The sequence below is a fragment of the Microcebus murinus genome, chromosome 18 (genome assembly GCF_040939455.1).
Source record: "Microcebus murinus isolate Inina chromosome 18, M.murinus_Inina_mat1.0, whole genome shotgun sequence".
NCBI lineage: Eukaryota > Metazoa > Chordata > Mammalia > Primates > Cheirogaleidae > Microcebus > Microcebus murinus.
The window spans coordinates 46819019-46846403 of record NC_134121.1 but is presented as its reverse complement, the minus strand read 5'-3'; the positions used below and the strand labels follow the sequence as shown (position 1 = coordinate 46846403).

Sequence of the window (27385 nt, the reverse complement as noted above, 5' to 3'; positions counted from 1 at the left end):
GGGGTTCCCAAGACCTCTTCAGAGGGTCTGCGAAGCCAAAACTATTTTTATAATAATACCAAGATGTTATTTGTCTTTTTCCTCTGTTCTCTCACAAGTGTACAGTGGAGTTTTGCAGAGACTACATCATGTGTGCTGGCACAGCACCTTGACTGCTGAAGCAGACATGAGGATCCAGCTGTCTTCTGTTTAGCCAGACATTAGTGAGATGTGTGAAAATGTGGTGGCACCAGTCTTCTCTCCTTTTTTTTTGTTTTGTTTTTTGAGACAGTGTCTGGCTCTTTTTGAAATAGGGTCTGGCTCTGTCTCCCACGTTGAAGTGCAGTGACAACATCATAGCTCACTGTAGCCTCCAAATCCTGGGCTCAAGCGATCCTCCTGCCTCAACCTCCCAAGTAGATGGAACTACAGGCGCACACCACCACACCCAGCTAATTTTCCTACTTTTCATATAGACAGGGTCTTGCTATTGCCCAGGCTGGTTTTGAACTCCCAGCCTCAGGCAGTCCTCTTACCTTAGCCTCCCAAAGTACTAGGATTACAGGCATGAGCCACTGGGCCTAGCCTCCCTTGTGTTTTTTTGTTTTAGAAAATAAAACTTTTCAAAATTAAAAATATGTTATTTATGTTAACATATATTGGACTTATTATTTTTATTGATTTATTTATTTGAGACAGAATCTCATTTTGTCACTGGGCTAGAGTGCAGTGGCATCATTATAGCTCACTGCAACCACAAACTCCTGGGCTCAAGCAATCCTTCCTTCTTCCTCAGCCTGCTGAGTATAGGGACTACCAGCACATGCCACCATGCCCAGCTAATTTTTCTATTTTTTAGAGAGATGGGATCTTGCTCTTGCTCAGGCTGGTCTCAAGTTTCTGACCTCAAGCGATCCTCCCACCTTGGCCTCCCAGAGGGCTAGGATTACAGGTGTGAGGCACTGCACCTGTCCCAATTATTATTATTTTAAAATTAACAAATTTTAAAGCTTTTTGTTCTAATTTCTAATATGGTGAATATCAATAGATATAATCCATATGAATAAAAGCTCTTTGAGCTCCTCAAAATTTTTAGGAGTATAAAGAGTTCCTGAAACCAAAATGTTTGAGAATCTCTGCTCTCTAAAGTACACTTACTTAGACTGTTCGTGCAGTATCTGACATGGGAAGGTAGGTAAGATAGGGAATGAGAGCAGTATTAGAAGGAATGAGCTACTGGAGTGAAAGGAGTGTTATTATTACTATTCATTCATTTCTCTAACTGAAATGGCAGAAATCTGGACTAATAAGACTCAAAGAATCTGGATAATACATACATTATAATATCAAGCTTTTAAAAATGGGAACTGAATTACCAATAGAAAAAGGACATAGTACATATTTTTAGGAGTACTAGAATAGGAATGAACCTCAGAAATTATCTTGTTTAACCTTCTCATTTACAAATGAGGAATTTTAGGTCTAGAGAAGGTAATTGATGTACCCATGGCTACACAGCCAGGGACATAGCTGAGATGACAATGAACTAAATAACTATTTAATAGCACCTAGTATGTTCCAGCCACTATTTTAGGTACTACAAATCAGCAAACAAAATAGATACAAGTTCTACTCTCACAGAGCTTACTTTGTAGTTGGGGAACACAAAAAGTAAGACAGAAATGCCATCTGCTATTAAATACTCTGATGTAAGTAAACCAGGATGCTGCATTAAAGAGCCACTGTGGTACTGTTTTGTATTGGATGGTCCAAGGCAGCTCCTCAGGGTGACATTTAGCTGATAATTTGTTGACTACCTGTCTTGCTTTTTGGACTATGCTGTATTTCTTCTGGATTCATGTATTTTGTTGTTGTTGTTGTTTGAGACAGAGTCTCACTCTGTAGCCTGGGCTAGAGTGCTGTGGCGTCAGCCTAGCTCACAGCAACCTCAAACTCCTGGGCTCAAGCAATCCTTCTGCCTCAGCCTCCCAAGTAGCTGGGACTACGGGCATGCACCACCATGCCTGGCTAATTTTTTCTACTTTTAGTTGTTTGGCTAATTTTCTTTCTATTTATGGTAGAGACGGGGTCTTGCTCTTGCTCAGGCTGGTCTCGAACTCCTAAGCTCAAGCAATCCTCCCACCTGGGCCTCCCAGAGTGCTAGGATTACAGGCATGAGCCACCATGCCCGGCTAGATTCATGTATTTTTTGACTAATAATTGTGCTTAGATTGCCCAGCTAAAACTTCATTGTTTTTACCTTTGCCTTTAGTTTTACTATCTTAATATAAAACGCTTAGGAGAATGTTTAATAGAAAATGCTTTCTGCTGGATGTGGTGGCTCATGCCTGTAATCCTAACACTCTGGGAGGCAGAGACAGGAGGATCGCTCAAGGTCAGGAGTCCGAAACCAGCCGGAGCAAGAATGAGACCCTGTTTCTACTAAAAATAGAAAGAAATTAATTGAACAACTAAGAATATATCAAAAAAATTAGCTGGGCATGGTGGCGCATGCCTGTAGTCCCAGCTACTCGGGAGGCTGAGGCAGAAGGATTGCTTGAGCCCAGATGTTTGAGGCTGCTGTGAGCTAGGCTGACGCCACAGCCCTCTAGTCCAGGCAGCAGAGTGAGACTGTGTCTCTAAAGAAAAAATAAAATGCTTTGATATTTGTCTAATAATTTAAAACCCAATAGCATATAGATATCAATAAACCTGTGAAAGAAAATCCTCCATAATGCAGAGAAGAAATGAATATCTTACCTCAAACCACCGTTCTTTGTACTTATTCTCATTTGTAGTAGTTAGTAGTGGCAGGATTGAGAGGCAGCCCTGCCTGTTGTATTTACTGTTACATCCCAGCACATAGAAGAGGGCTAAGCTTGCAGAAGACACTCTGTAAGTGTGTGGTGAAAGAATGATTGAGCATTCAGAAGTTGTCTCTGCACTTGTACAGCAGGCAAATTATACTGGTTATAGAAAAGCATGAATTTTAGAGTCACAGACAGAGGCTTGACTCCTGGCATTTACCATCATTTACTGTGACTCTGAGCACCATTGCTTAGCTTCTTTCTGGACCTCAGCTTCCTTACTCATAAAATGGAATAATAATTTCTGTTTCCAAGAGTGTTTGTGAATATTAACTATATAACCTAACCGCCTGGTATTGGGTACATAGGAGATCATAAATGTTAGCTCTCTTTTCTTCTTGTTAGCCATGTAAATAGTTTGCCTGTGGAGCAGATTGGAGAGGGGTGTACAAGAGAAAACTGGTTTTCTATATTTGAAAAACATTGATGATAATGTGAGAATCATGCCATTATATTATGAAGTGATTTTTCTCTCCTTATCTCTTTTCTACATAGCTTGTATTTAGTTTCAATGAAAAGCTTTTTGGCTTACTGGTGAAGGATATTGAAGCCATGGATCCTAGCATCTTGAAGGGAGAGCCTGCGACAGGTAAAAGGCAGAAGGTATGCTTTATTTCTAATAATCTTTATTAGGTAGTCTTTATGATGTTAATTGTATAGATTAATATAATTTTCCTAACTATTGTCTCAGTGATTTTTTTTTCCGTATTGTGTACTCTTTAAAGATAGTAGGGGAAAATTGCCTGTATAGCCAGCTTTGTTATTAAAATATAGCTTAAAATATACTTATTTGCAGACCTAATAGTAATTTGAAATTTGTTCATATATGTACTTGTAATTTTGGTTGAATGCAGATTTTTTTGAAAATAAATATTAAGAAAGACATTATTGGAAAGATACAGGCACCGAAATAAAGCACATAGGAATTTTAGAAGGTAGTTAATTATGAGAAAAGTAAATATAACTCAGATGATAATTTGGAATATTTGTTTTACATGTAGTGGCCTCATTTCTACTTTGTTTTTGTCCTTGCTTTGAGGAGTCCAGAAGTCTGCTATTAGATTACTAATTACTGTCTTTCTATACAGATTGAGGTGGGACTGGTTGTTGGAAATAGTCAAGTTGCATTTGAAAAAGCAGAAAATTCATCACTCAATCTTATTGGTAAGATTTACAGTTTTTAGAAGATTCTGAATGAAGTGAGACTATCTCTATTATTAATATTATATGTGACCCATGTACAGTGATTTTCAAGTAAGGAAAGAGAAGAGGAGCACCTCACTTGAGAGGGCTTATCACAAAATCATGGGGTATTTCCTATTTGTCAGATTTATTGATGAAAAAGTTTAAAACCTTCATCTGGATTTGCATTGTCCAATAGAAATAGAATGTGAGCCACATATGTAATTTTTGATTTCCTAGTAGCCACACTAAAAATAAAAAGAAACACTTTTTTTTTACTTTTAGTTTAAAGATAATTTTAGAGTTACAGAAGATTTTCAGACAGTAGCTCAGAAAACTCCTATATGCCCTCACCAGCTTCCCTGATGTTAACATCCTATATGATCATAGTATAATTATCAAAACTAAGAAATTAATCATGGTTTCATTGCTACTAACTAAACTATAGACTTTATTTGAATTTCACCAGTTTTTCTGTTATGTCCTCTTCTGATCCAGCATCTGATTCAGGATCCCACATTGCATTTAGTTGCTCTGTGTTTTTAGTCTTCTTCAGTCTCTGACACTTCCTCAGACTTTCATTGTCTTTTATGACTTTGAGAACTGGTCGGTTATTTTGTAGAATGCCCCTCACCAGGTTTTGCATTAAATGAGATGCTGTCATCACTTCTATTAGTGATTGAGTTAAGTGATGAATGTGCAGGTAAAATCTTTCCAGCAGACTTATAGTTTAGTCCTACTCTTGTATTTTAGCCTGACTTTTATTATATTAAAACAATACAGCTTGGTCTCTAATAATAGGAACTCACCTGAATAATGGTGCAATTAACTGTATAGTAATTCTTATTTTCTTTCTTTCTTTTTTTTTTTTTCTTATTTCAGCATATTATAGGGGTACAAATGTTAAGGTTATATATATTGCTCATGCCTCCCCTCCCCTCTCGAGTCAAAGCTTCAAGCGTGACCATCCCCTAATCGTTATACATCTCATTCATTATGTTTGTATATACCCATTCCCTCCTCCCCCCTCCCACCTGCCCGACACCCAATAAATGTTATTCCTATATGTCCACTTAGGTGTTGATCCATTAATACCAATTTGCTGATGAGTACATGTGGTGCTTGTTTTTCCATTCTTTTTTTTTTTTTGAGACAGAGTTTCGCTTTGTTGCCCAGGCTAGACTGAGTGCCGTGGCGTCAGCCTAGCTCACAGCAACCTCAAACTCCTGGGCTCAAGCAATCCTCCTGCCTCAGCCTCCCGAGTAGCTGGGACTACAGGCATGCACCACCATGCCCGGCTAATTTTTTCTATATATATTAGTTGGCCAATTAATTTCTTTCTATTTATAGTAGAGACGGGGTCCTGCTCTTGCTCAGGCTGGTTTCGAACTCCTGCCTCGAGTGACCCACCTGTCTTGGCCTCCCTGAGTGCTAGGATTATAGGCTAGGATTACAGGCGTGAGCCACCGCACATGGCCGTTTTTCATTCTTGAGATACTTCACTTAGTAGAATGGGTTCCAGCTCTATCCAGGAAAATACAAGAGGTGCTATATCACCATTGTTTCTTAAAACTGAATAGTGCTCCATAGTATACATATACCACATTTTATTAATCCACTCATGTATTGATGGGCACTTGGGTTGTTTCCACAACTTTGCAATTGTGAATTGTGCTGCTATAAACATTCGAGTGCAGGTGTCTTTTTTGTAGAGTGTCATTTGATCTTTTGGGTAGATGCCCAGTAGTGGAATTGCTGGATCAAATGGTAGATCTACTTGTATCGTTTTATTGCTTTCCACAGAGGTTGCAGTCCCACCAGCAGTGCAGGAGTGTTCCTATCTCTCCGCATCCGCGCCAACATTTATTGTTTAGGGACTTTTTGATAAAGGCCATTCTTACTGGAGATAAGTGATATCTCATTGCAGTTTTGATTTGCATTTCCCTGATGATTAGAGATGTTGACCATTTTTTCATATGTTTGTTGGCCATTATTTGTCTTCTTTTGAAAAATTTCTATTCATGTCCTTTGCCCACTTTTTGATAGGGTCGTTTGATCTTTCCTTGCTGATTTTCCTGAGTTCTAAATAGATTCTAGTTATCAGCCCTTTATCGGATGTGTAGCTTGTGAAACTTTTCTCCCATTCTGTGGGTTGTCTGTTTGCTCTCTTGACAGTTTCTTTGGCTGTGCAGAAGCTTTTTAATTTGATCAGGTCCCATTTATTTATTTTTGTTGCTGTTGTGATTGCCTTTGGGGACTTCTTCATAAATTCTTTGCCTAGGCCAATGTTTAGAAGAGCATTTCCAACGTTTTCCTCTAGAATTCTAATAGTTTCACACCTAAGGTTCCAGTCTGTTACCCAGAGTGAGTTGATTTTTGTGAGAGGTGAAAGGTGTGGGTCATGTTTCAGTCTTGTACATGTGGCTATCCAGTTTTCCCAGCACCATTAATTGAATAACGATTCTTTTCCTAAGTGCATGTTTTTGTCTGCTTTGTTGAAGATTAGTTGGCTAAATGAGGATGGTTTTATATCTGGGTTCTCTGTTCTGTTCCACTGGTCAATGTCCCTGTTCTTGTGCCAATAGCAAGCTGTTTTAATTACTATAGCCTTGTAGTATAGTTTGAAGTCTGATAAATTGATACCTCCTATTTTGTTTTTATTGCCTAGGATTGATTTTGCTATACGGGGTCTTCTCTGATTCCATACGAAGTATAAAATTATTTTTTCTGTATCTGTGAAAAATGATGATGATATTTTAATGGGGATTGCATTGACTCTGTAGGTCACTTTAGGTAGTATAGACATTTTAACAATGTTGATTCTGCCGACCCATGAACATGGTATATTCTTCCACCTGTTTGTATTCTCTGCTATTTCCTTCTTCAGTGTTTCATAGTTCTCCCTGTAGAGGTCTTTTACCTCCTTAGTTAAATATATTCCTAGGTACTTTATTTTCTTTGTTGCTATTTTGAAGGGAATTGAGTCTGTGATTTGGTTGGGAATTGAGTCTTTGATTTGGTTCTCACTTTTACTGCTGTTGGCATATATGAATGCCTCTGATTTCTGTGTATTGATTTTGTATCCTGAGACTTTACCAAATTCATTTATCAATTCAAGGAGTCTCTTGGTTGAATCCTTGGGGTTTTCCAGGTATAATATCATGTCTTCAGCAAAGAGTGAGAGTTTGATCTCTTCTGCTCCCATTTGGACGCCCTTAATTCCACTCTCTTGTCTGATTGCTGTAGCAAGGACTTCCAGCACTATGCTGAATAGAAGTGGAGACAGTGGGCAACCTTGTCTTGTTCCAGTTCTAAGTGGGAATGCTTTCAATTTTTCCCCATTAAGTATGATGTTGGCTGTGGGTTTGTCATATATGGCTTGTATCATTTTTAGGTAAGCCCCACCTATGCCTATTTTGTTGAGTGTTCTTATCATAAAAGGGTGTTGAATTTTGTCAAATGCTTTTTCTGTGTCTATTGAGAGAATCATATGGTCTTTGTTTTTGCCTTTGTTTATGTGAAAGTAATTCTTATGTTCAATGATTTAACTATGTTAATATCTACCCCAATAGAAAATAGAGTTTTCTTTGGTTGCATATCATTATGTCTAAGGTTACTTAACATTTGAATGTCTGGCCTCTTTTCTTAGTCCATAAATTACCATTTCCCCTAATTGTTTTCTCTTAATTACAAAATAAAATATTTTATGAAATATGGAGAAGCTCTAAAACAACTCACACACTCTAAAATTGGATTGTTTTAATACAGTTTTACAACTTGATTTTTTTTTTTGCTTAACATATTTCAAGCATTTTAAATACACTCCTACAACATGATTTTTAATGTCTCTACTTTTATTGTAGGGTATATTCTCCTGTTATCCAAGAAATTTATGAAGTGATTTCTTTGTATTACTATTTTATTTGTGTGCACCTTTTGTTATGACATATTATCCCAAAGGAATTGTATAATTTTCATCCAATGTAGGTATTTCTAAATAATCCATTCAAAATTTTCCATTGGAAAATAAAATTGCATAGTATAATAACTTGGCATGTAGTAAATTTGGCCACAAGAGGACAGTAGAGTGTAAGAAAAATATTTTTGATAGCTTCCTGAAGGAAATCTTAGCACCTCAAAACTCTACACATAAAATTACTATCTAGGACAAACTTTCTAAAAATATATTTTAATTTTTAATTGAAAAATAGTAATTACATATTTATGGGGTACAGCTTGGTATTTTGATACATGTATACATTATGGAATGATCAAATCAGGTTAATTAACATATTTATCACCTTAAATATTTATCATTTCTTAGGATAAACCTTTTTAATGTGATATCTTCTTCCCTGATTTTATAAAAACTATATTATTACTTTTTTTATTTATAATAAGGTTACTGAGGTACTTAATTCTTTGAAATAGTAAATGTGGTTCTCTTGAGTTACTTTAGGTGGCACTCTGACATTTAAGTTAGATAATTTTTATCCTTATGAAAGAATTTGTAAACATGAATTTTGTAATCATTGAAGTCTTTAAAATGATTTTAGACTTTTGTGCACAAGTGAATAAAAAGCAAATGAGGCATCAAGCTTATTGAGTGCATCTTCTTAGGCTGAGGGGTTATATACCTAATTACCTGGACAAACTTATTCTAGATAAATATATGTATTTTTAAATATACTTGCTTTAGAGGACTTTAGGGATTATTAGATTTCACTTGCATTTCTGTCAGCTAGTATTGTCTTCATCAGATATGCACATGTTGTTTCATCTAATCAACCAAGTTAGTTCATTTGGTTAGATTAAAGGTTATTATTTTATGGGCCGGGGGTGGGGGGTGGCCCAGGGGGGACACAGTCTTACTCTGTTGCCTGGACTAGAGTACCATGGTGTCAGCCTAGCTCACAGCAACCTCAAACTCCTGGGCTCAAGCAATCCTACTGCCTCAGCCTCCCGAGTAGCTTGGACTACAGGCATGCGCCACCATGCCCAGCTAATTTTTTCTATATATTTTTAGTTGTCCAATTAATTTCTTTCTATTTTTAGTAGAGACAGGGTCTCGCTCTTGCTCAGACTGGTTTCAAACTCTTGATAGATTAAATGTTATTGAAACTAAGTTCCATGGATTGATTACAGATAGACTACAGCACAAGTTAGCTAGTCATTTTTAAAATGTATTAGTGATCATAAATGGGGACCAAAGTAGGTAACATAACAAAATTGAACCTTTTTATTAGAAAATCAGCGTAGACTATATTGTTCATCTTTGCACAAGGGTAGCTTCTGTTTATTCATTTAGGATGCCTGGGGAGTTCTGTCTTTTTACAGTTAGTGATGAAGTCCTTGTTTCACATTTGATTATATTTGTTTGATACAGGCAAAGCTAAAACCAAGGAAAATCGCCAATCTATCATCAATCCTGACTGGAACTTTGAAAAAATGGGAATAGGAGGTCTGGACAAGGAATTTTCAGACATTTTTCGCAGAGCATTTGCTTCCCGAGTATTTCCTCCAGAGATTGTGGAGCAGATGGGTAAGTTTAAAAGGGAAAATGTGATAAAAATCTAGTATTGTTAAAAAATATTAATGTGATGAAGAATCTTTTTGATAGTTTTGAAATTATTTTTCAGACCCGCTAAAGTATTTTTCTATTTTAACTTGCTTCTTGAAAATATAAACATATGTTTTCTGAAAAAACTTCAAAATATTAGAACTTTAAAAATTACATTATAATATTATGGAGAAGTCGTAGAAATAATGGTTGCTTCATTTTATTGATTTATTTAAGAATGTTTTCCTATAGGATGTATTGAGAAATTTCACCTGACTCTAAAGATCCACTACGGGTCAGATTTACCCTGTGGAATAATAATTAGACTGTTGGCATTTACTATTAGCTATTGCTCCTTTTTACTGTGCTGTTGCATTACCCAGTTAGTACATCTTCATACCTAGTAAATAGATACCTGGCATGTTTTTAAATAAGATAAATTTGATCTAAAAGACAAATGCAGGATATAAATAGGAGCTTCTATATTGCACACAAAGAAATGCTTTACTCATTTATCACTTTTTTCTTGAAGGTTTCTTTAATTTATCTGTATGAAGTGACTTTATTTGCCCAGTGGAAATGTTGTCATGATGACTGTTTTCATATCTATATCATACATTGGAATGGAATGTGAGCAGCAGAATATCTGAGAAAGGAATTTATAACATAACAGCTTCTGGCAGACTATGAGTATAAAAACAGTATTCCAAAAAAATGGAAGGAATACAAATAGATTACTCCCCTCACCTCAGTCATTCCTTATCTTTAAATTGCTACTGGAAGATAAAAGTATATTCATCATGGTGGGGATAAGAACTGCTTTCTAGGCACTAAGTACTTGGATTGTATTAGCCTTCTATTGTTGCTAGCTTTTCTGCCTGGTCGCTCACTCTGATAAATTACAGACACAGCACACACCTGTTCGCTGGGTAAAGGTCGAGTTTGGAATTGGATTAAGAGAAAATGACAGAGACCCTCATCACCTGAGTTTTATATATCTTGAAATAGCAATAACATACTTTTTAGCTGAAGGATACAAAGGCCAAGTCCATAAAACACAGAATTCTAATTTGGAAAACATTTTAAAATGTGGTAGTTCACTATCTTGATAATGTGTATTTTTATTCAAGACATGAAAATATTGTTTAAATATATTTTGGGTAAAAGCAAAGATAAAAAGATGATTCTAAATATTCTAAGTTGTTCTTGTGGAATATTTTTACTGGTTTTTAGGACTGAGACCTAGTGCAGAAGGAGGGTAATGATTCTATTTCTTTGAAAATTTATGCTATTCAGCCAACAAGTAAAAAAAAAATAACTGCTTATATAGTAAGTCATTATGTTTTAATTATATTATAAATGTTTTCTCACTGTTTGAAAGCATTAAGAATACAGTTTTACAGATACTAGTCACCTGTTTGTGGATTATGCAGGCCCTCCTGAGGGCCTTGTGTAAGGTTGAGTAGATAACACAAAAAGAAGTAGAGTAAGACTCACATTCATCAATTTGTGACCTTGCTAGATGTCAAAGAGCTTGAAATTAAATCAAAACAGGTTTGGAATCTATTAGTGAATTTAATCTGTTTTTGATATCCATATTGAAATAAGTCAAATTATAGTAGTGTGGTTTTTGTTATTGATGTGCTTTTTAACTAAGGACTGTAGATGTGAATTTTGTGAGTACTTCTTGCCAGAATCATTTCTTATGGATTTATTTTTCTAATATTGTTACACTAAATTAATTAGACAAAAAATGAGTTCTGTCCTTTATTAAAAAAATGTTGTTTTCTCTTTATGGCTTTTTGCTATCAAGAAGCATGTGTTATCAATTTGATTTAAAAGACAGCAAGTATAAAACTACCTTGGCTTTTGAGCTAAATTGAAAAATATTATTTTCTTTATCCTGAATGAAGCCCAGTATCCAGAAAACAGTAAAGCTACCTTTTTTTTAATGGTTAAATGGCTGAGAAATAATTCTCTTGCTATGTGTGTGTCATTCTCTATTTTTCAATAGAGGCTTCTTTTTTCTTTTGAATTTTGGGGGAATTATATATTAAAATATTTTATTATACTTCAACTACATTGTGGTTATAAAGTTTTCATTATGTTTTAATGAAGCTATATAAAAGTAAAATTTGCTACATTTGGATAGAATATAACTAAAATTATACAAGTCCTTTTTATGCATATCCTCTGTTCTTTTACCCTGCCAAGTGAGAACAAAATTGGCTGTTTTCTTCCTCACTCTTTGTTAACTAAATAGAAAAACCTGTATGGTTTCGGCATTCATTTGGACACTAGGTATGATTGGTTAAATCAATTTAGATTTTTAAAAAGATTAGAAAAAATTACGTAGGTTGGAGCTTTTTTGTTTTACTTTAAACAGAGAACATTACTTTCGGCTTGAGACCAAATCATACATCTTTACCATGGAGTCTGGAGTTATATTACTTGGTAAAGAGGAATTTTAACTAAATGTATTTTTTGCCTATATATCAATTTTTCAAATTTATAAAGCGATAAATTTAAAATTTTATTCTCTTCTGTCATTGTGTTTATGAGATTGATAATTATGCTTCTAGGTAACATGGTTCTTTTGCTTGTAAAACTTCATGTTGCCTTTTCAAAATTAAAAATATAGTTTAGGTACATACAGAATGTTGCTGATGAGATTATAGGAGGACTAAATGACTTAACCAGTGACCCCAATTATGCAATAAAATTAGGGATCAGATGAGGTAATATATGTGAAAATAACTGTCATAGAGTTTCCAATTTGTTAGTTTCTATCTTGAAGTATTATACTTTCAAGTACATAGGGCATACCTTCCTGCTTTTGTTATATTTTTATAGAATTAAAATCCAGGAAATCCTTATAAGTCACATAAAGCTCAACAAACTGGGAGATAAAGGCCTATATAGAAATAGGAAAAGGGATTACTTAAGGGGAATATCAATTTAGACTTTTGTTTTTATTATTGTTTTAATCAGTGTAACTCTTTAGTTTTTCCCTTGTCTGTAGCAGTTGGGCTCACCCAAACCCAAGCAAGGTGACTCTTCCTTGGGAGTATATGAAAGCATTAGCAAAGAACACTAGACCTATACCTTATACTTAGTGAATACCAAATAGATATTTAGTTAGCATGTCCTCCAACCCCCACAATAATGGATGTTTAATTAGAAATTACCTTAAACCCGTACTTTGGGCCTGGCGTGGTGGCTCATGCCTGTAATCCTGGCACTCTGGGAGGCCCAGGCAGGCAGATTGCTTGAGGTCAGGGGTTCGAAACCAGCCTAAGCAAGACCACTCTCTACCAAAAATAGAAAGAAATTAATTGACCAACTAAAATATATATATACAAAAAATTAGCCAGGCATGGTGACACATGCCTGTAGTCCCAGCTACTTGGGAGGCTGTGGCAGGAGGATCGCTTGAGCACAGGAGATTGAGGTTGCTGTGAGCTAGGCTGATGCCACGGCACTCACTCTAGCCTGGGCAACAAAGTGAGACTCTGTCTCAGAAAAAAAAACAAAAACAAAAAAACCATACTTTGTGGGTTGGTAGAAAGCACTATTTGAGTACCAGAGTAGAAATGTTAGTATCAAAAGCTGGTATTGGAAAGTATAGGTGAATAAATTCAGCAGGTGATTGCTGTCCTTGGGCATATTCAGGTATCAGTGGAATTGATACGGTTACCACACTTATTCTCCAGCATGCAGTTTTGTGGAGAGTGCTCAGGATAAATAAATAATTACCTCAGTTCTCGCTGTAGCCCTTTTATTGGCAAAGATAAGAGTTTCTACAAAGAAACTTAATTTTTCCAGCATCCTTGGCAATTCTCTTTAAACTGTAAGTCTCAAAGTAAAAAAACAAATCCTTTTCAATGAACAGTGGAATATTGTTAAAGAATTAGTGTTTCTTAATGTAATCTTGGGAATAGGTTCACATCTATCCAAGGAAAGAGCTAGAAGGAAAAGGATATAGAGACAGAAGGCTTCAGGATCTGTGGGCTGTAGATGTTCAGGCCACCTAGTGGGGAGGAAAGCCACTTGTTATGGTCTTGTGCCCCCATTCTTTGAAACTGACACTGTGTTCTTTTTGGTCTCCTTTCCCTTGTGCCTCCCTCTGTAAGCCCATTTTCAATCTGTATTTTTAAGGTTTCTTTTGAAATTCAAGAGGAAAGCAACTCTTTTCTGATATCATGAGTGAAACTGCAGTTATTCTATGAAGTAGAGCTGCCAAGAAGATAAGGAGCCTTTCAATCACACACAGACATCTTTCACATGCTAAAAACAGTGCAAATAAAACATAGTGGAAGAAAGGGCACTAAGGTTTTGTGCATGCTATATTTGGGAGAGAGAGAGTTCTTGCTAAGATTAACATAAACACTGACACTCTTAAAATGCATTTTCATACCCCCACTCATGAGGAGAGATTGCATTTTAAATGGGGGTTAAGACATCTAGCCAAACTCCAGGGCTCTGTAAAAGGAACCCTAAGGCTAAAGAGCTTATCTGAAATTTGAAAAAAAGGAGAAAAAATGAAGCTTTCTGACATTCATCTTTTTTCCTTGTATTAGTCATAACTTGCTTTTCAGCTATATTTTAGGTTTTGAATGCCAACCTGACATCTGTTCAAGTCTGCCTGTAATTTATTAGCAGAGGAAAAGAAAGCAGTTGCTCACTAGTTAGAGATGCAAAACTTCTCTCTTCTGATTTTCCACTAAAGTACTTATAGATGATACCTGGATATGAGGAGTGTAATAATTTACTAGTTCTAACTTCAGGTTGGGAAATTTATAGTTTTTTTTTTTAAATAGAAGAAGAAAATGGCTTATGACCATGTGATTTCCAAAATTTAGAGACAAAGCATATACAATAAAAAATACTATAGGTAACTTTTTATAAGTTGAAATTTTTTACCTTGAATTAATTTTTCCTTAGTTTTAATTTTTTAAGTTAAATTTATATCTGAATAGATACAATAATGTAGTGCGTATAGCTCAAACTATATGTAAATTCAGCTGGCATTGTTTTAAATTTATAGACAGGCTTTAAGAAATAAATCTTTTGGAGAGGCAGTGCTGTTTACAGCAGTGGTCCCCAACCTTTTTGGCACCAGGGACTGTTTTCATGGAAGACAATTTTTACACGGACTGGGGAAGGGGTGGTTTCAGGATGATTCAAGCACATTATGTTTATTGTGCACTTTATTTCTATTATTATTATACTGTAATATATAATGAAATAATTATACAACTCACCCTGGTCTACAGAATCACCAATGGATTAGATTTCTTGGCAACGACAGTTGAGTTACTTACAGATCAACAATTGGGTCACTTCAAAGTTGAAGTCTAAGCATTAACCTGAATGTCCACCAGTAAGGGAACTAGAACCAATCTTAAAATGACATAGCTCCAAATATAGAGGCATATTTGTGTTAATAAAAATATATAAAATTGAAAATAAATGCATTGTTATTAAAATCTCTAAGGACACATTAATTTGGAAACAGTGTTTACTCCCATTAAAGGGAAGTTAGGATGGAGAATAAAAGGAGACTTTTGTTCTTTAACTCAATTTTTATCTCTGTGTCTAAATGTTTTACTATGATTATTATATTTCTAATGTATAAATTAAAAAGGCAACAAACAAAAGATATAATAATATCACAGTCTGTTTCTTTCTCTGGGTGGCTCCACTATCAGCACAGAAAGTTATTAGGGAACAGGGATGTCCCACTCCCTTCATGAAGTTTTTGGTAGAGGAGGAGAGCTCAGGGTTAAGGGCCTGGATTCTGAGGGCTTTGGTGGTAGCCCCTTAGCAGGTAGACAGAGTACCTGTCCTTTTCTACTACAAAGAGAAAAACAGTTTCTTGATATGTAGCAAACTATTTCCTTCCAGTACTTTTTGCATTATAGTAATGGGTATAAATAGTCTTCCTTGCAGACAACATTTGTATCCAGGCCTTTAAGCAGCTGAGGAAACATTAGAGAAGAAAGTGGGAGAAGGGTGCCTTGAGGGAGAGCAGAGTTTCTAACATCTAAGGAACTGTGCATGAATTTGTTTTCAGTCTTCAAAAACCATTCTGTTGAGGAATCTAACTCATATGACCCCTAAAGTTGAAATGGTTGGTGTTTTCTCTTGCTATACTCCCATATTTAGATTGATGATGAAAATGAGGATGGTAGCTAATATAGTGCTAGACATTGTTTTGAGTATTTTATTATTTTGTATGTTAATGTATTTAATCCTCACAACAACCTTATGCTTTACTTATTTTGTATATCAACTTATTTAATCCTCACAACACCCTTATGAGGTAGATACTATATTGTCCTTATTTTACAGAGTAGAAAACTAAATCTCAGAAAGGTTAAGTAACTGGTCCAAGACACATAGCTATTAAATAGTAAGTGGTAGAGTCAGATCTGAACCCAGGCAGTCTAGCCTCAGAGTCTATCCCCTTAACCCTTATACTATTCTCCCATGAAAGCCCATCATGTAAAACCATTAAAATGGGCCTTCTAACTTCACTTTGGGGGGACCTCTAGAGCATTCTTTGAGGCAGCCTCTGGCTGTCCTGTGCATTGTAAATAACTGACTTTTCTAGTAATCTGATATATTCAAATTATGGGGAGCTCAAGAGACATGAAGAGCTGGTGGTAGCACTGTAATGCCTAATAACTAATGCCACTTTTTGTGTTTTTTACCACCTATTGTAGCATAATATAGAAAGGAAGTGGCTGCTATGGGTTTGTCAGAGAAGTTCTGTCTTAAATAAACTGTCAACTTGGAGATGGAACATAAATGGTAAAATTAAATAATCATTTAAAAGCTAAACAATGTAACCTAACAAGTGATATCAAAGGTCAATATATGATTAAGTTCCAAATGGGAGGTATAGATGATAAATCCTATAGGAATTTAAAGAGAATCACAGAAGACTTCATGGAAGAGGCAGAGCTTGAGTGAGGCCTTAAATGCTGGGTCATTTTGGATAGGAGGAGAGACAGGTATGGTTGTCTATATCCTGGGAAGAGTAACAAAATAAGCAAGGTATAGAATTCATGACTTAGACCAGTCTAGCAGAGCTGTTGTTGGGAAGGAGCAGGAAATAAGATTGAAAACTTAGATGGGTTGGGTTGTGGAAATCTGTGAATCAGGAGATAAGGATTTTTTAATAAGTACTGTCCCTGTTTAAACTTCCAGACAGACTCAGGTGCTTCTCCTATGCTTCCTCTGTACCTTTTATTTACTTAGAACCTCGCTATGTTCTTAATGTATTATAATTATTCATTTGCATTACACTCCTAAGGCAGGATTTCTCAACCTTGGCACTAATGACATTTTAGGCTGGATAATTCTCTGTTGTAGGGGGCCTGTCCTGTCCTCAAAGGTCTTTGAAGGCACAATGGTAATGTCTTTTTATCCATGTATTATCAGCAGCAGGGGTGTTTGGAATGTCACCTGCTGACCGTTGTTGGATCATGAACTACTGTTACCAGTTCATGATAAGATAAATATTGGAAATTGAGAGTAAGCACTTAGAAGCTTTTATAGCAATTTGACATTGTCACAGTTTTTAACATTATATTTTGCAAAAATATTGGTCTGCAGAGTATTGAAATGTAAAAGGGGAAAAAAAAAACCCAGTTGGACCTTAGCATGGATAGTTTGAGAAGCACTGCCCACATAAATACTTGCTAATGAATGAAATTTTTGAACAAATGATTATAATGGGAAGTCATTAGAAAAATTTCAGCAGTGGAATAAAGCAATCAAAGTTAATATTTAAGGGTAAGTTGATATGGTTATTCTGTGTGTAAAGGATTGCCCTAGAGAGGAGGTGAAGGACTGAATAGTCTGGGAAATCAGTAGACTGTAGCTGTCCAGTTGTGTAGTACTCAGAATCTGGATTAGCATGGTGGCCACAGGAATGGAAAGGGAAGAAAAGATTATAAAAATAAAATTGGCAGAATTTGGTGATTAGTTATTGTGGGAGACAGAATTGGAGATGAGACTCAGGTCTTGTAAGAAAATGTTGGAAATAAGAAAATCAGGAGGACCTAGTTTTCGGGGAGTGGGGAATATTATTGCACAGATACCACAAAAAGAAACTGGAAGCTGAATAGAAGATAGGAAGAATTACTGGCATTTTTATTTACTGAAGGTTAGTTTCAATCAGTGTTTAGAAAGCACATTGTTGACCACTTTTTCTTGAAATACCCTCCTTGGTTTCTCTCCAAGCATTTCTGGTTTTCCTTTTACCTCTCTGGCTGTCCCTTTCAGTCTCTTCTGTGTCCCTTAAAATTTTGGGGTTCCTTAACACTCCTTTCCTTACTCTAATTATTCTCCCCAAAATTGATCACATCCATTTCCATAGCTTCAATTAGTATCTTTATGTCATTAACTCTCAAATATGCATATTCTATGTCAGTGTCAGTTTAGAGCTCTGGATTTTTACCAGTATAACCTGTTGGCTATCTCATAATCCCATAGTAAATTCAAAATTAAAGTAATTCACTTGCCCCCTCCATCCTCCCTAAACATGCATCTATTTCTATATTTTCTATCTCTGGCAATGGTCTAGCCAAAACTCTGGACACCTTCTTTAACTCCTCTCTTTCCCTCACCCCTCCATTTACAGTAAGTCACAGAATAGACTGTCAATTTGCAGTCTCCTCAATCTCTTTCAAATATGTCCAGTTCTTTCCATCTCCCCTTGCTACTGCTTCCTTCGGGACACCATTATCTCTTGCCTGAATTGCTCTGTAAGCCTTCAGCCTTGCCCTTCTCTAATCCATTCTCCACACTGTAACTGGAGTGATTTTTATAAAAAGGCAAGTCAGATCCTGTCACTTCACTGGTTCAAACTCTTTAGCAGCTCCCCTTAACTCCTTACATGGTTTACAAGCCCTGTGTGATCTGGCCCCTGCCAAATTTTCCCGCCTAATCTCTCAGCCTCTGCCCCTCCCCCGTACTTTGGGTTCCAGCCAGCTTGTGCTATTTTCAGTTCCTCTAATTAGCCATGCTACTGTCTCTTACCTCTATATCCTAGGGTACTTTTTAACCATTTTTAAATCTAATTCCTGTTCATCTTTCAGGCCTCAGCTTTGGTCTCACTTTTTCCAGAATGCTTTGGCTTTACTGCTTCTCCTCCTGTGTGTTCCAGTAATTCCATATGTTATTTTAGGCATTAGTACAGTGTTTTATAATTGCTTGTTACATGTCTGTATTCTAAGTCCTCCCTCCATATCCCTATCCCCACAAACATAATATAAATATAAATATAAAGTAAGGAAGAGACCTTGTTTATTTTGGTCACTGATATATTTTCTGCTCCTGGCATATTGCATGGCTTACAAGTTTTCAGTAAATGAATAAATACCAAGAGCTTGGTTAATCTTGTTTCAGTAGAACACTTAGACAGGTGGATCCAAACTCTGCCCCCAAGATGCTTACAGTCTACTTGGGAATAATATTTTATTTGCACATCCCAGAGCTTTATACAAAGCAAAAGACACATTGTGACCAAATTAGCACAGAAGGCCACATGGGGAAACAGCAGATGCATTGAAGGAGTAAAGATTGAGCCATGTCTTTCAAAAGTTGAACAGATATGATGTTTATAATTCATTACGAAATCTATCAAGATCCTCTTAGATTCTTTCTTTATCTAGGGAAAGATCTCATGCATTGGTCCTAAATGGAACTTGACTCCAGAAATAAGGAGAAAATATTTTGTCAGCTACTGTTTGCTTCATTGTGAAGTGCTATTCTTATGTAAGGGTGCTGTAACAAGAGTTCAAATTTAAGGGCATCGGGTCAATATTTGTGTGTGTGCATGTGCAAGTGTGCACATGCATTTCTTTTTTACAAATTATAAAAGTAATGCATCCTTATAAAACAACACAGATATGCCGAGTAAACAGTGAAATCTCTCTTCATTTTACCCACTCCAATTTTATTCCCTCTCATAGAGGTAGTTACTATAAAGGGATTGGTGTGAATTTTTTCAGATCCTTTCCTAAGCATTTATACACTGAGGAGTATTTGACAGTATGTTCTCATGTGTGGACATATTTTTTATTTAAATAAGATTATACCTATCACTGTTCTGTGACTTTTTTTTAACCTAATAGTGTATCTTGGACTTTTTTTCATAATAAAACATGATAACCTTTTATTTTTTAAAAAAAGATAAATAGTATTAGTAAAATTGTATACAGAAAAGCCCTGTAATAGTAAATTAGCATTTCTTCCTCAGCAGTAAGAAGGCTTTGGGGCCCACCAGAACAAGATTGGCACTGAGTCTCCCTTTACTATTTATCACTTATGTGACCCTGGGCTTCCTTTTTTTTTTTTGAGACAGAGTCTCACTTTGTTGCCCAGGCTAGAGTGAGTGCTGTGGGATCAGCCTAGCTCACAGCAACTTCAAACTCCTGGAATCAAGCAATCCTCCTGCCTCAGCCTCCCAAGTAGCTGGGAATACAGGCATGCACCACTATGCCCAGCTAATTTTTTTCTATATATATTAGTTGGCCAATTAATTTCTTTCTATTTATAGTAGAGACAGGGTCTCACTCTTGCTCAGGCTGGTTTCAAACTCCTGACCTCCAGCAATCTGCCTGCCTCGGTCCCCCAGAGTGCTAGGATTACAGGTGTGAGCCACCATGCCCGGCGACCCTGGGCTTCTTAATGCCTCAGGGCCCTGGGCCTTAAACTCTCTGAGCCTTGAGACCCTTCCCTGCAACATTATTTATTGGTAGAATTATTGTCACACTAGCATTACACACTAGCCTTTACATACTAGCATTAATGTGTGTAAATTTTCTAACATGATACCTGGCTGACTAAAACACTCCATAGATAGTAGTTGTTCGTATTATATATTCCCAAAAGGTGCTTTTAAAGCTCTGTAAAAGGCAAAAATTTATAACCAAATCCTTTTAATCAAATGTTAAGATATGTTTCCTTCTCATGTTAAACTTTCTTTGCTGTTGAAAATAGGTAACACCTAAGATTATCCTCTTATGCTGTTTTGTAATTACCGATTTTGAACAGTGTTTGTTGATAAGGTAGTCAAGGGGACACTTAGCGATACTTTTTATTTGTGAACTCATACTTCGGCTGATTTATATTTACTTTTTATCATGTTCCATCAGAAAGGAACTGATAAATGTTCCATATTGTCAGTTTCTTATATGTAATATACTGACTCATAAAAACAACTGTCTTGATAGACAAAATAGAGAATAGAATGTCAGAGGAAGGGAAGAATTAACAATAGAAGAATTAGAATAGAATATTAGCAATAATGTTAGCAAAAAGCTGCCCAGAATTTAAACATTATTTGAGAGTACTTTTCCAATATTCAAACAAGCCTTCACTTGGAGTTCCATATGATTTGTTACTTGGAGTAGTCTACCTTTAATATGTTTAATATATTCATACTTAAAAAAAAAAAACCTGCAAGAAATTTGGGTTTTGTTTTCTGCTTTTTAAAGAATTAACATGGTGTTCTTCCAGGTTTTTAAAAGAAGTTAGAGTAAACAGCAGTAAATCCCTTTCATATGCCATTTTACTAATAGTGCAGAATTTGACATTGAAAGTTATTATGGATAAGTATTGAATACTCAAAGACTTGTCGCTTTGAGTTTTTCACCAACACCTCCAGCTTTAATACAGTACCTTTTCTCTGAGCAGTAGTTTGAACCCTATTCTTATTCCAGAGTGACCAAAAGTCTGGGGAAAACACCTTTTTTTTTTAACCTGGTCATCTTCTCCTAAGAGGCTTTTAGAGGGCCTTTTAGATCCCTATTTATGAAAATACTTATTTTTTTCTTTTTGAGACAGGGTCTTGCTCTGTCACCCAGGCTGGAGTGGCATCATCATAGCTCACTGCAACCTCAAACTCCTGGGCTTCAGTGATCCTCTTGCCTCAGCCTTCCGAGTAGCTGGGACTACAGGCGTGTGTTACCATGCCTGTGTAAGTTTTCAATTTTTTTGTAGCGATGGGGTCTTGCTCTTGCTCAGGCTGGTCTAGAACTCCTAGCCTCAGGCAATCCTCTTACCTCAGCCTCCCATAGTGCTAGAATTACAGGTGTGAGCCACCATGCTCAGCCATGAAATTACTTTTACTAGTTTCTTTAATTGTATGTTCATCATAGGAAATCTCAAAAATACAGATAAATAAAAAGAATAAGATAATCAGTATAAAAAATTGGAAAAGCATATTAATATATAATTGTAGTATATCATTCTAGTTCTGGCTATATATATTAATACATATACCCCAAAAATGTGTTTTGCTGTTTTATAACTGGTTTCCCCCACTCAGTAAGTTAATGGTTTTTTTCTTAAATATTCTTCTGTAACATTATTTCATAGAATGATAATGCTATGGTTTATTTAATCAGTCCCATATAGTTTGATGTGTAAATTGTATTCAGTTTTTCACTCTTATATGCTATGTTTCACAAGCATCTTTGGAGCTAAATATTTCTGCACATTCATATTTAGGATAAATTCCTGGAAGTGGAATTGCTGAATCAAAAAACATTCACAGCGTAAGCGTTTTTGACATGCACTGCCAAATTTAGACTTCCTTTTTAAAAAGTACAAATGTTACATAGATAAAAGCAATTACTAAGTAGATACTCTGGAAGAGAGAAATATAAGAAATATAATGGTTTAACAGGAAGCTGATGGATAGGGTGTCAAGAGACTTGCAGTCTACTTTTAGGTTTGTCGTTGACTGTGTGATTTTTGAATCTCAGTTTCCTCATTAGTAAAAAGGGAAGATGGACCAGAAATGAAACTTTTCTCAAATAGCCACCATATGAATGCCTTATTTCAGAGAAATATGAAGATCTGTACATAGGTTCTGACAGGGAAAATGCCATGTTATTTGCTTGATTGTCTTTGGAAGATATGCCACACTTATATCTCCCAATAGAGGTAGTTGTTTTACTTTTTGGCTGCTCATAGCTCTTTTAAAATTTTGTTTCTGTATAGTTGTATCTTTGATTTTTAATATCGAGCTGCTTATAACAGAGGTTGTCTTAGTCATCTCGTGAAAGAACTTTGCTTAGCATAGTTCTTGAGTGTATAATACTCAGTAAGTATCTATGGAAGTTGAGTGATACCTTGCCTCCCTATCCTCAGCATATAAAAGCAAAGAGCCTAGCCTTCTCCTACTGAGCACTGTCTTTTCCCACTTTGAAGAGCTCCCCATGTTTCTTCAGTTTTAGGGGTATTTTCTATTGAGGAACAGATTGGTTCTCAGTCTTTGGTGTGTATCAGAGGTTTTTTATTGTTATTGTTGTTGTTTTTTGTTTGTTTTTTGAGACAGTCTCACTCTGTTGCCCCAGCTAGAGTGCCGTGACTTCAGTCTAGCTCACAGCAACCTCAAGCTCCTGGGCTTAAGCAATCCTTCTGCCCTAGCCTCCCGAGTAGCTGGGACTACATGCATGTGCCACCATGCCCGGCTAATTTTTTCTATATATTTTTAGCTGTCCAGCTAATTTCTTTCTATTTTTAGTAGAGACAGAGTCTCACTGTTTCTCAGGCTGATCTCGAACTCCTGACCTTGAGCTATCCTCCCTTCTCAGCCTCCCAGAGTGCTAGGATTACAGGCATGAGCCACCACGCCCAGCCCAGAGTTTTTGATATTTTAGAAAAATACAGATTTCCAGGCTGTGCCCCAAGCAAGCTGAATCTGAGTATTAGGCAAAGCTGAGAGCCAGTATCATTAGTACCTGAGCTGCCCCTGGGGTTTTAGCTTTGTCAGGCAGATTGGTATTCAAGTTCCGGGTCTGCCACTTACCAGATGGGTCTCCAAGGGAAAGTCACTTTATCACTATAAGCCTCTTCTCTAACAATAGGTAAAAATAATACCTAGCTCATAGAGTTTTTTAAATGATTACATAAGAGAACATATTAAAGCACTTAGTACAGCCCTTCCCATATCTACAGTTCTGGCATTGATCTGTAACTTCTTTAGTCCTGTGTGCATTTATTTATTCATTTCTTTTAAAACTAATATTGATATTTTTTCAACTTTTTGATTAATATGCTCATTATAGAAAAATAAAGAACATAAGAAGCAAAGAACTAAAAAAAAATCCAAAATCATAAGCAGTTTTCATTTCAATGCATCCTTATAGTCCTTTTATATGTATAGATATATACATAACTTGAGTATACATTTTTTACGTGGTTGACCTTATGTTATACATATCATGCTTTCTCACAAATCATGAATATTTACTAATGTTCAAGTCCCAAAGTCCTGAGTATTTTGTTACTCAATGAAATCAAAGAAATATTTTCTTATTTTTTGTAGGGACAAAAACATCTTAAAAGACAAAATAGCCTCTGGAAATACATATTATCAAATTTATAATTAAATACTGTGTTCACTTAATGCCCAATTTCAAAGAGACAGAAAGCAATAGTAAAATAAGTCTAATGCTTCTTAATTCAGTATCAGATCTGCGCTATTAAAATATTAGCAGAAGTGGCCAGGCGCGGTGGCTCATGCCTGTAATCCTAGCACTCTGGGAGGCCAAGGCAGGCGGATTGCTCGAGGTCAGGAGTTCGAAACCAGCCTGAGCAAGAGTGAGACCCCGTCTCTACTATAAATAGAAAGAAATTAATTGGCCAACTAATATATATAGAAAAAATTAGCCGGGCATGGTGGCGCATGCCTGTAGTCCCAGCTACTCAAGAGGCTGAGGCAGAAGGATTGCTTGAGCCCAGGAGTTTGAGGTTGCTGTGAGCTAGGCTGATGCCACGCACACACTCTAGCCTGGGCAACAAAGCGAAACTCTGCCAAAATAAAACAAAACAAACAAACAAAAATATTGGCATAAATGGTGTTTCCACTTAACTGTTTAACAATTCATATAGTATAACCAAAAGAAATATATACTTATTTAGTGGTTATAATCAGTTTGTAAATACGGACATATCTGTATACATCTCTTTCTTTAGCCTTCTTGTTGCTCCTTCCTTAACAACCCGCTAAGTGCTGACACATACTGCTTAGAGGTAGTTTACCAATACCACTTCTAAGATGCTTCTTTTCTGTTGATTTTAATGAAAAGAATTCACTAATTGGTTAATTCACTAACTCTACTTTTATCATACATTGTCACCTCCAAATATTTATAAAGCCTAGTGTTGTGAAATAAGGACTGATAAACATAGGTACTTTACCTTAAAAAATCACATATAGAAATTAAGGTTGCAATTTGAAACTGTCTTCTAGATATAAAGATGCTAGTAAGGAACTTCCTTTTGCCTTTCTCCATTCTTCTCCATTAGCTCAGTGAATAAGTACAGAAATGTGTGTAGCTCTACAAGGTGGGTTAACAAAGGTCATTGACAGAAGACAATCCTTCCTAGAAACTCACACAAAAGGACATTTATAAAGGGATCATTTTGCTACTTCTACCTTCAGCATACTTTGGCACTTCTCAGTATCAAGGACTTGTTTGCCCTTTACATACACAGCAATGCTAAGTAAGTGTACTTGCAGAACAGTGAGTAGATAATCTGCATTTATCTAAAAACATACTGGTGGGGAACTCTTCCACTTGTACTTCCTTTCTCCCCCTTACCTCTTTTACCACTCAGTGAGCAAACAAAATCCGCTCAAATAGATGAAGTTCAACAGTTCTAGTATAAAGACAGTCATTCCTGTGGATTGACATAAAAGTGTTTAAAATGTGTTATTTTATAAAAATTGGATGTTTCAAATGTCTGTGGTATAACAATAGGATTAAATGAATTGTATACATATAATAAAAGCTATAATCTGAAAGTATTTTCTAAAGATGAACATTAGGACTGAGAACCCTTCCCTTTCTCACTTCCTTCTCATCATTTCCAGACTAGTGGACAAATATCAAAATTCCAAAAGTTGTTTTCAGAAGACAGTCTTTCCTGTGAATTTTATAAGAAAATTAATAAGGTGTTTTAGTTTACCATCTTTCTTGTCAAACACAACCTCTTTATCATCTAGAAAAGATGTAAAATTAGGAATTGTTTGTCCATTGTACAGATGATCCTCAACCTGTGATGGGGCCATGTCCTGGTAGACCCATTGTAAATTGAAAATATCATAAGTTGAAAGTGTGTTTTTGATTAATGATATTTTCAATTTATTATGGGTTTATCCAGATGTAACCTGATTGTAAATCAAAGAGCTTTACTGAATACATATCACACCCTTGTAAAGTCAAGAATTGTAAGTCAAACCATTGTAAGTCAGGGACAATCTGTATAGGGTGTATACACAGCAAAGTAAAATAGGGTGTAAACACAGAGCATTCTGGACAATGGTAATTTTATCTAACTACAGACACAGCGTAGAACCCTTTCTTCCTTCTCCTTCCTCCTCCCTCAGTCTTCAACCACATATTTGTACTGCTCAAAGAAGTTTAATATTTCCATTTCTAAAAGACTATATTTTATATACATTTATTAATTCCTTTTATTCAAGCATTTAGTGATCATTTTTAGATTACCTTTACTGTGTATGTCCAGATGCTTTCACCATCTCCCATGAGAATTCTTACTGAAATGAATTCTTGAAATGTTCAAAACTTTGTTACACTGTTTCCTATTCCACAAATGGTTATCTCTTCTCAGTTACTTTTATTTTTAGGTCCTTGTTAGAGTCTTGATCTCTCCCCCTTTTTCTTTGCTTTGCATGCATTTGTCAAATCCATTATTGAATACCCCTAATTTTTTTTCTGCTTTGTTTTTTGGATCATTGTTTTTTCTTTTTCATAGCTTTAGTAAATTACACTTGCACTACAGCAATAGCCTCTTTATTATCTTCCTGGCCTTTAGTTTCCCTCTTCCTTTCTGCCCTGGAATATTTATCAGAGAATATCAAAGGAATTGTAGAATCTCAGTATTGCAAGGAATCTTAACAATCATCTAGTTCACACACCTATCTTTTGTTTGAATCTTCTCTACATTTCTTCTGAGTAACTGCTGCCAAGTTCTTCAGGCTAAGCTTGAGTTCCACCAGTGACAGGAAACTCACTCTCTCCTAAGGCTGCGTTCCATTTGTGAACAACTCTAGGTTTAAGCTGAGTTTTCTTTATGTTAAGGTGAGATGTATATCCTTATAGCTTCTACTACAAGCTCTAGTTCTTCCCCTGAGACTATATAGACAAACATAATCCTATTATCCTACTTCTTATGAAAGCCCTTTAGATATGTGAAAAAAGCTATTCTTGTCCAGACCTCAACACCTCACAGATTTATCTTTTCTCTAAGCTAATTCTCCCAGCTTGGTTGGTTCTTCCAGCCAGTCCTTTGGAGCTTGATTTTTAGCCTTTTACCATCCTAGTCACATTTCTCTGAACTTTAAGATTTGTTGATTTTCACTTTAAGTTGTGAAATCCAGAACTCAGTGGAGTACTGCAAGTATGGTCCTTGTTGTAAAATAGACCGGAACTATCCATCCTTTGTTCAAATTATTAGTCTTTTAATGTAGGCTGAAATTGCATCAACATTTTTGACATCTACAGTCTATCTTGACACATTAAATTTACTGTTGAGTAAAACCCCAAGTTGTCTCTCACAAAACCATATCTCCCCCAGCTGTACTCAAGTGCGGAAAACTTGTATTTATTATTGATGACTTTTATCTTAATTAGAATAGTTCTTTGCTCTTCTAGAGGTACAACTTGTTAAGGAATTTTAAAAAATGTATCCTTATTAACTTATGATTTAATTGAAGCTATAGAACATATACACTAAAAAATAA

At 35.9% G+C, this 27385-nt stretch overlaps 1 protein-coding gene across 2 annotated transcripts in view; it reads left to right on the top strand.

The window, feature by feature from the left end:
• Positions 1–27385, top strand: part of NSF (N-ethylmaleimide sensitive factor, vesicle fusing ATPase) — a 145026-nt gene that overhangs the window by 36587 nt on the left and 81054 nt on the right. For both annotated transcript variants that reach the window (XM_012751065.2, XM_075994646.1), the window contains exons 6-8: positions 3342–3449; positions 3935–4010; positions 9415–9570. In XM_012751065.2, coding sequence (XP_012606519.1) covers positions 3342–3449; positions 3935–4010; positions 9415–9570 — 340 coding nt within the window. The remainder of the gene's footprint in view (positions 1–3341; positions 3450–3934; positions 4011–9414; positions 9571–27385) is intronic.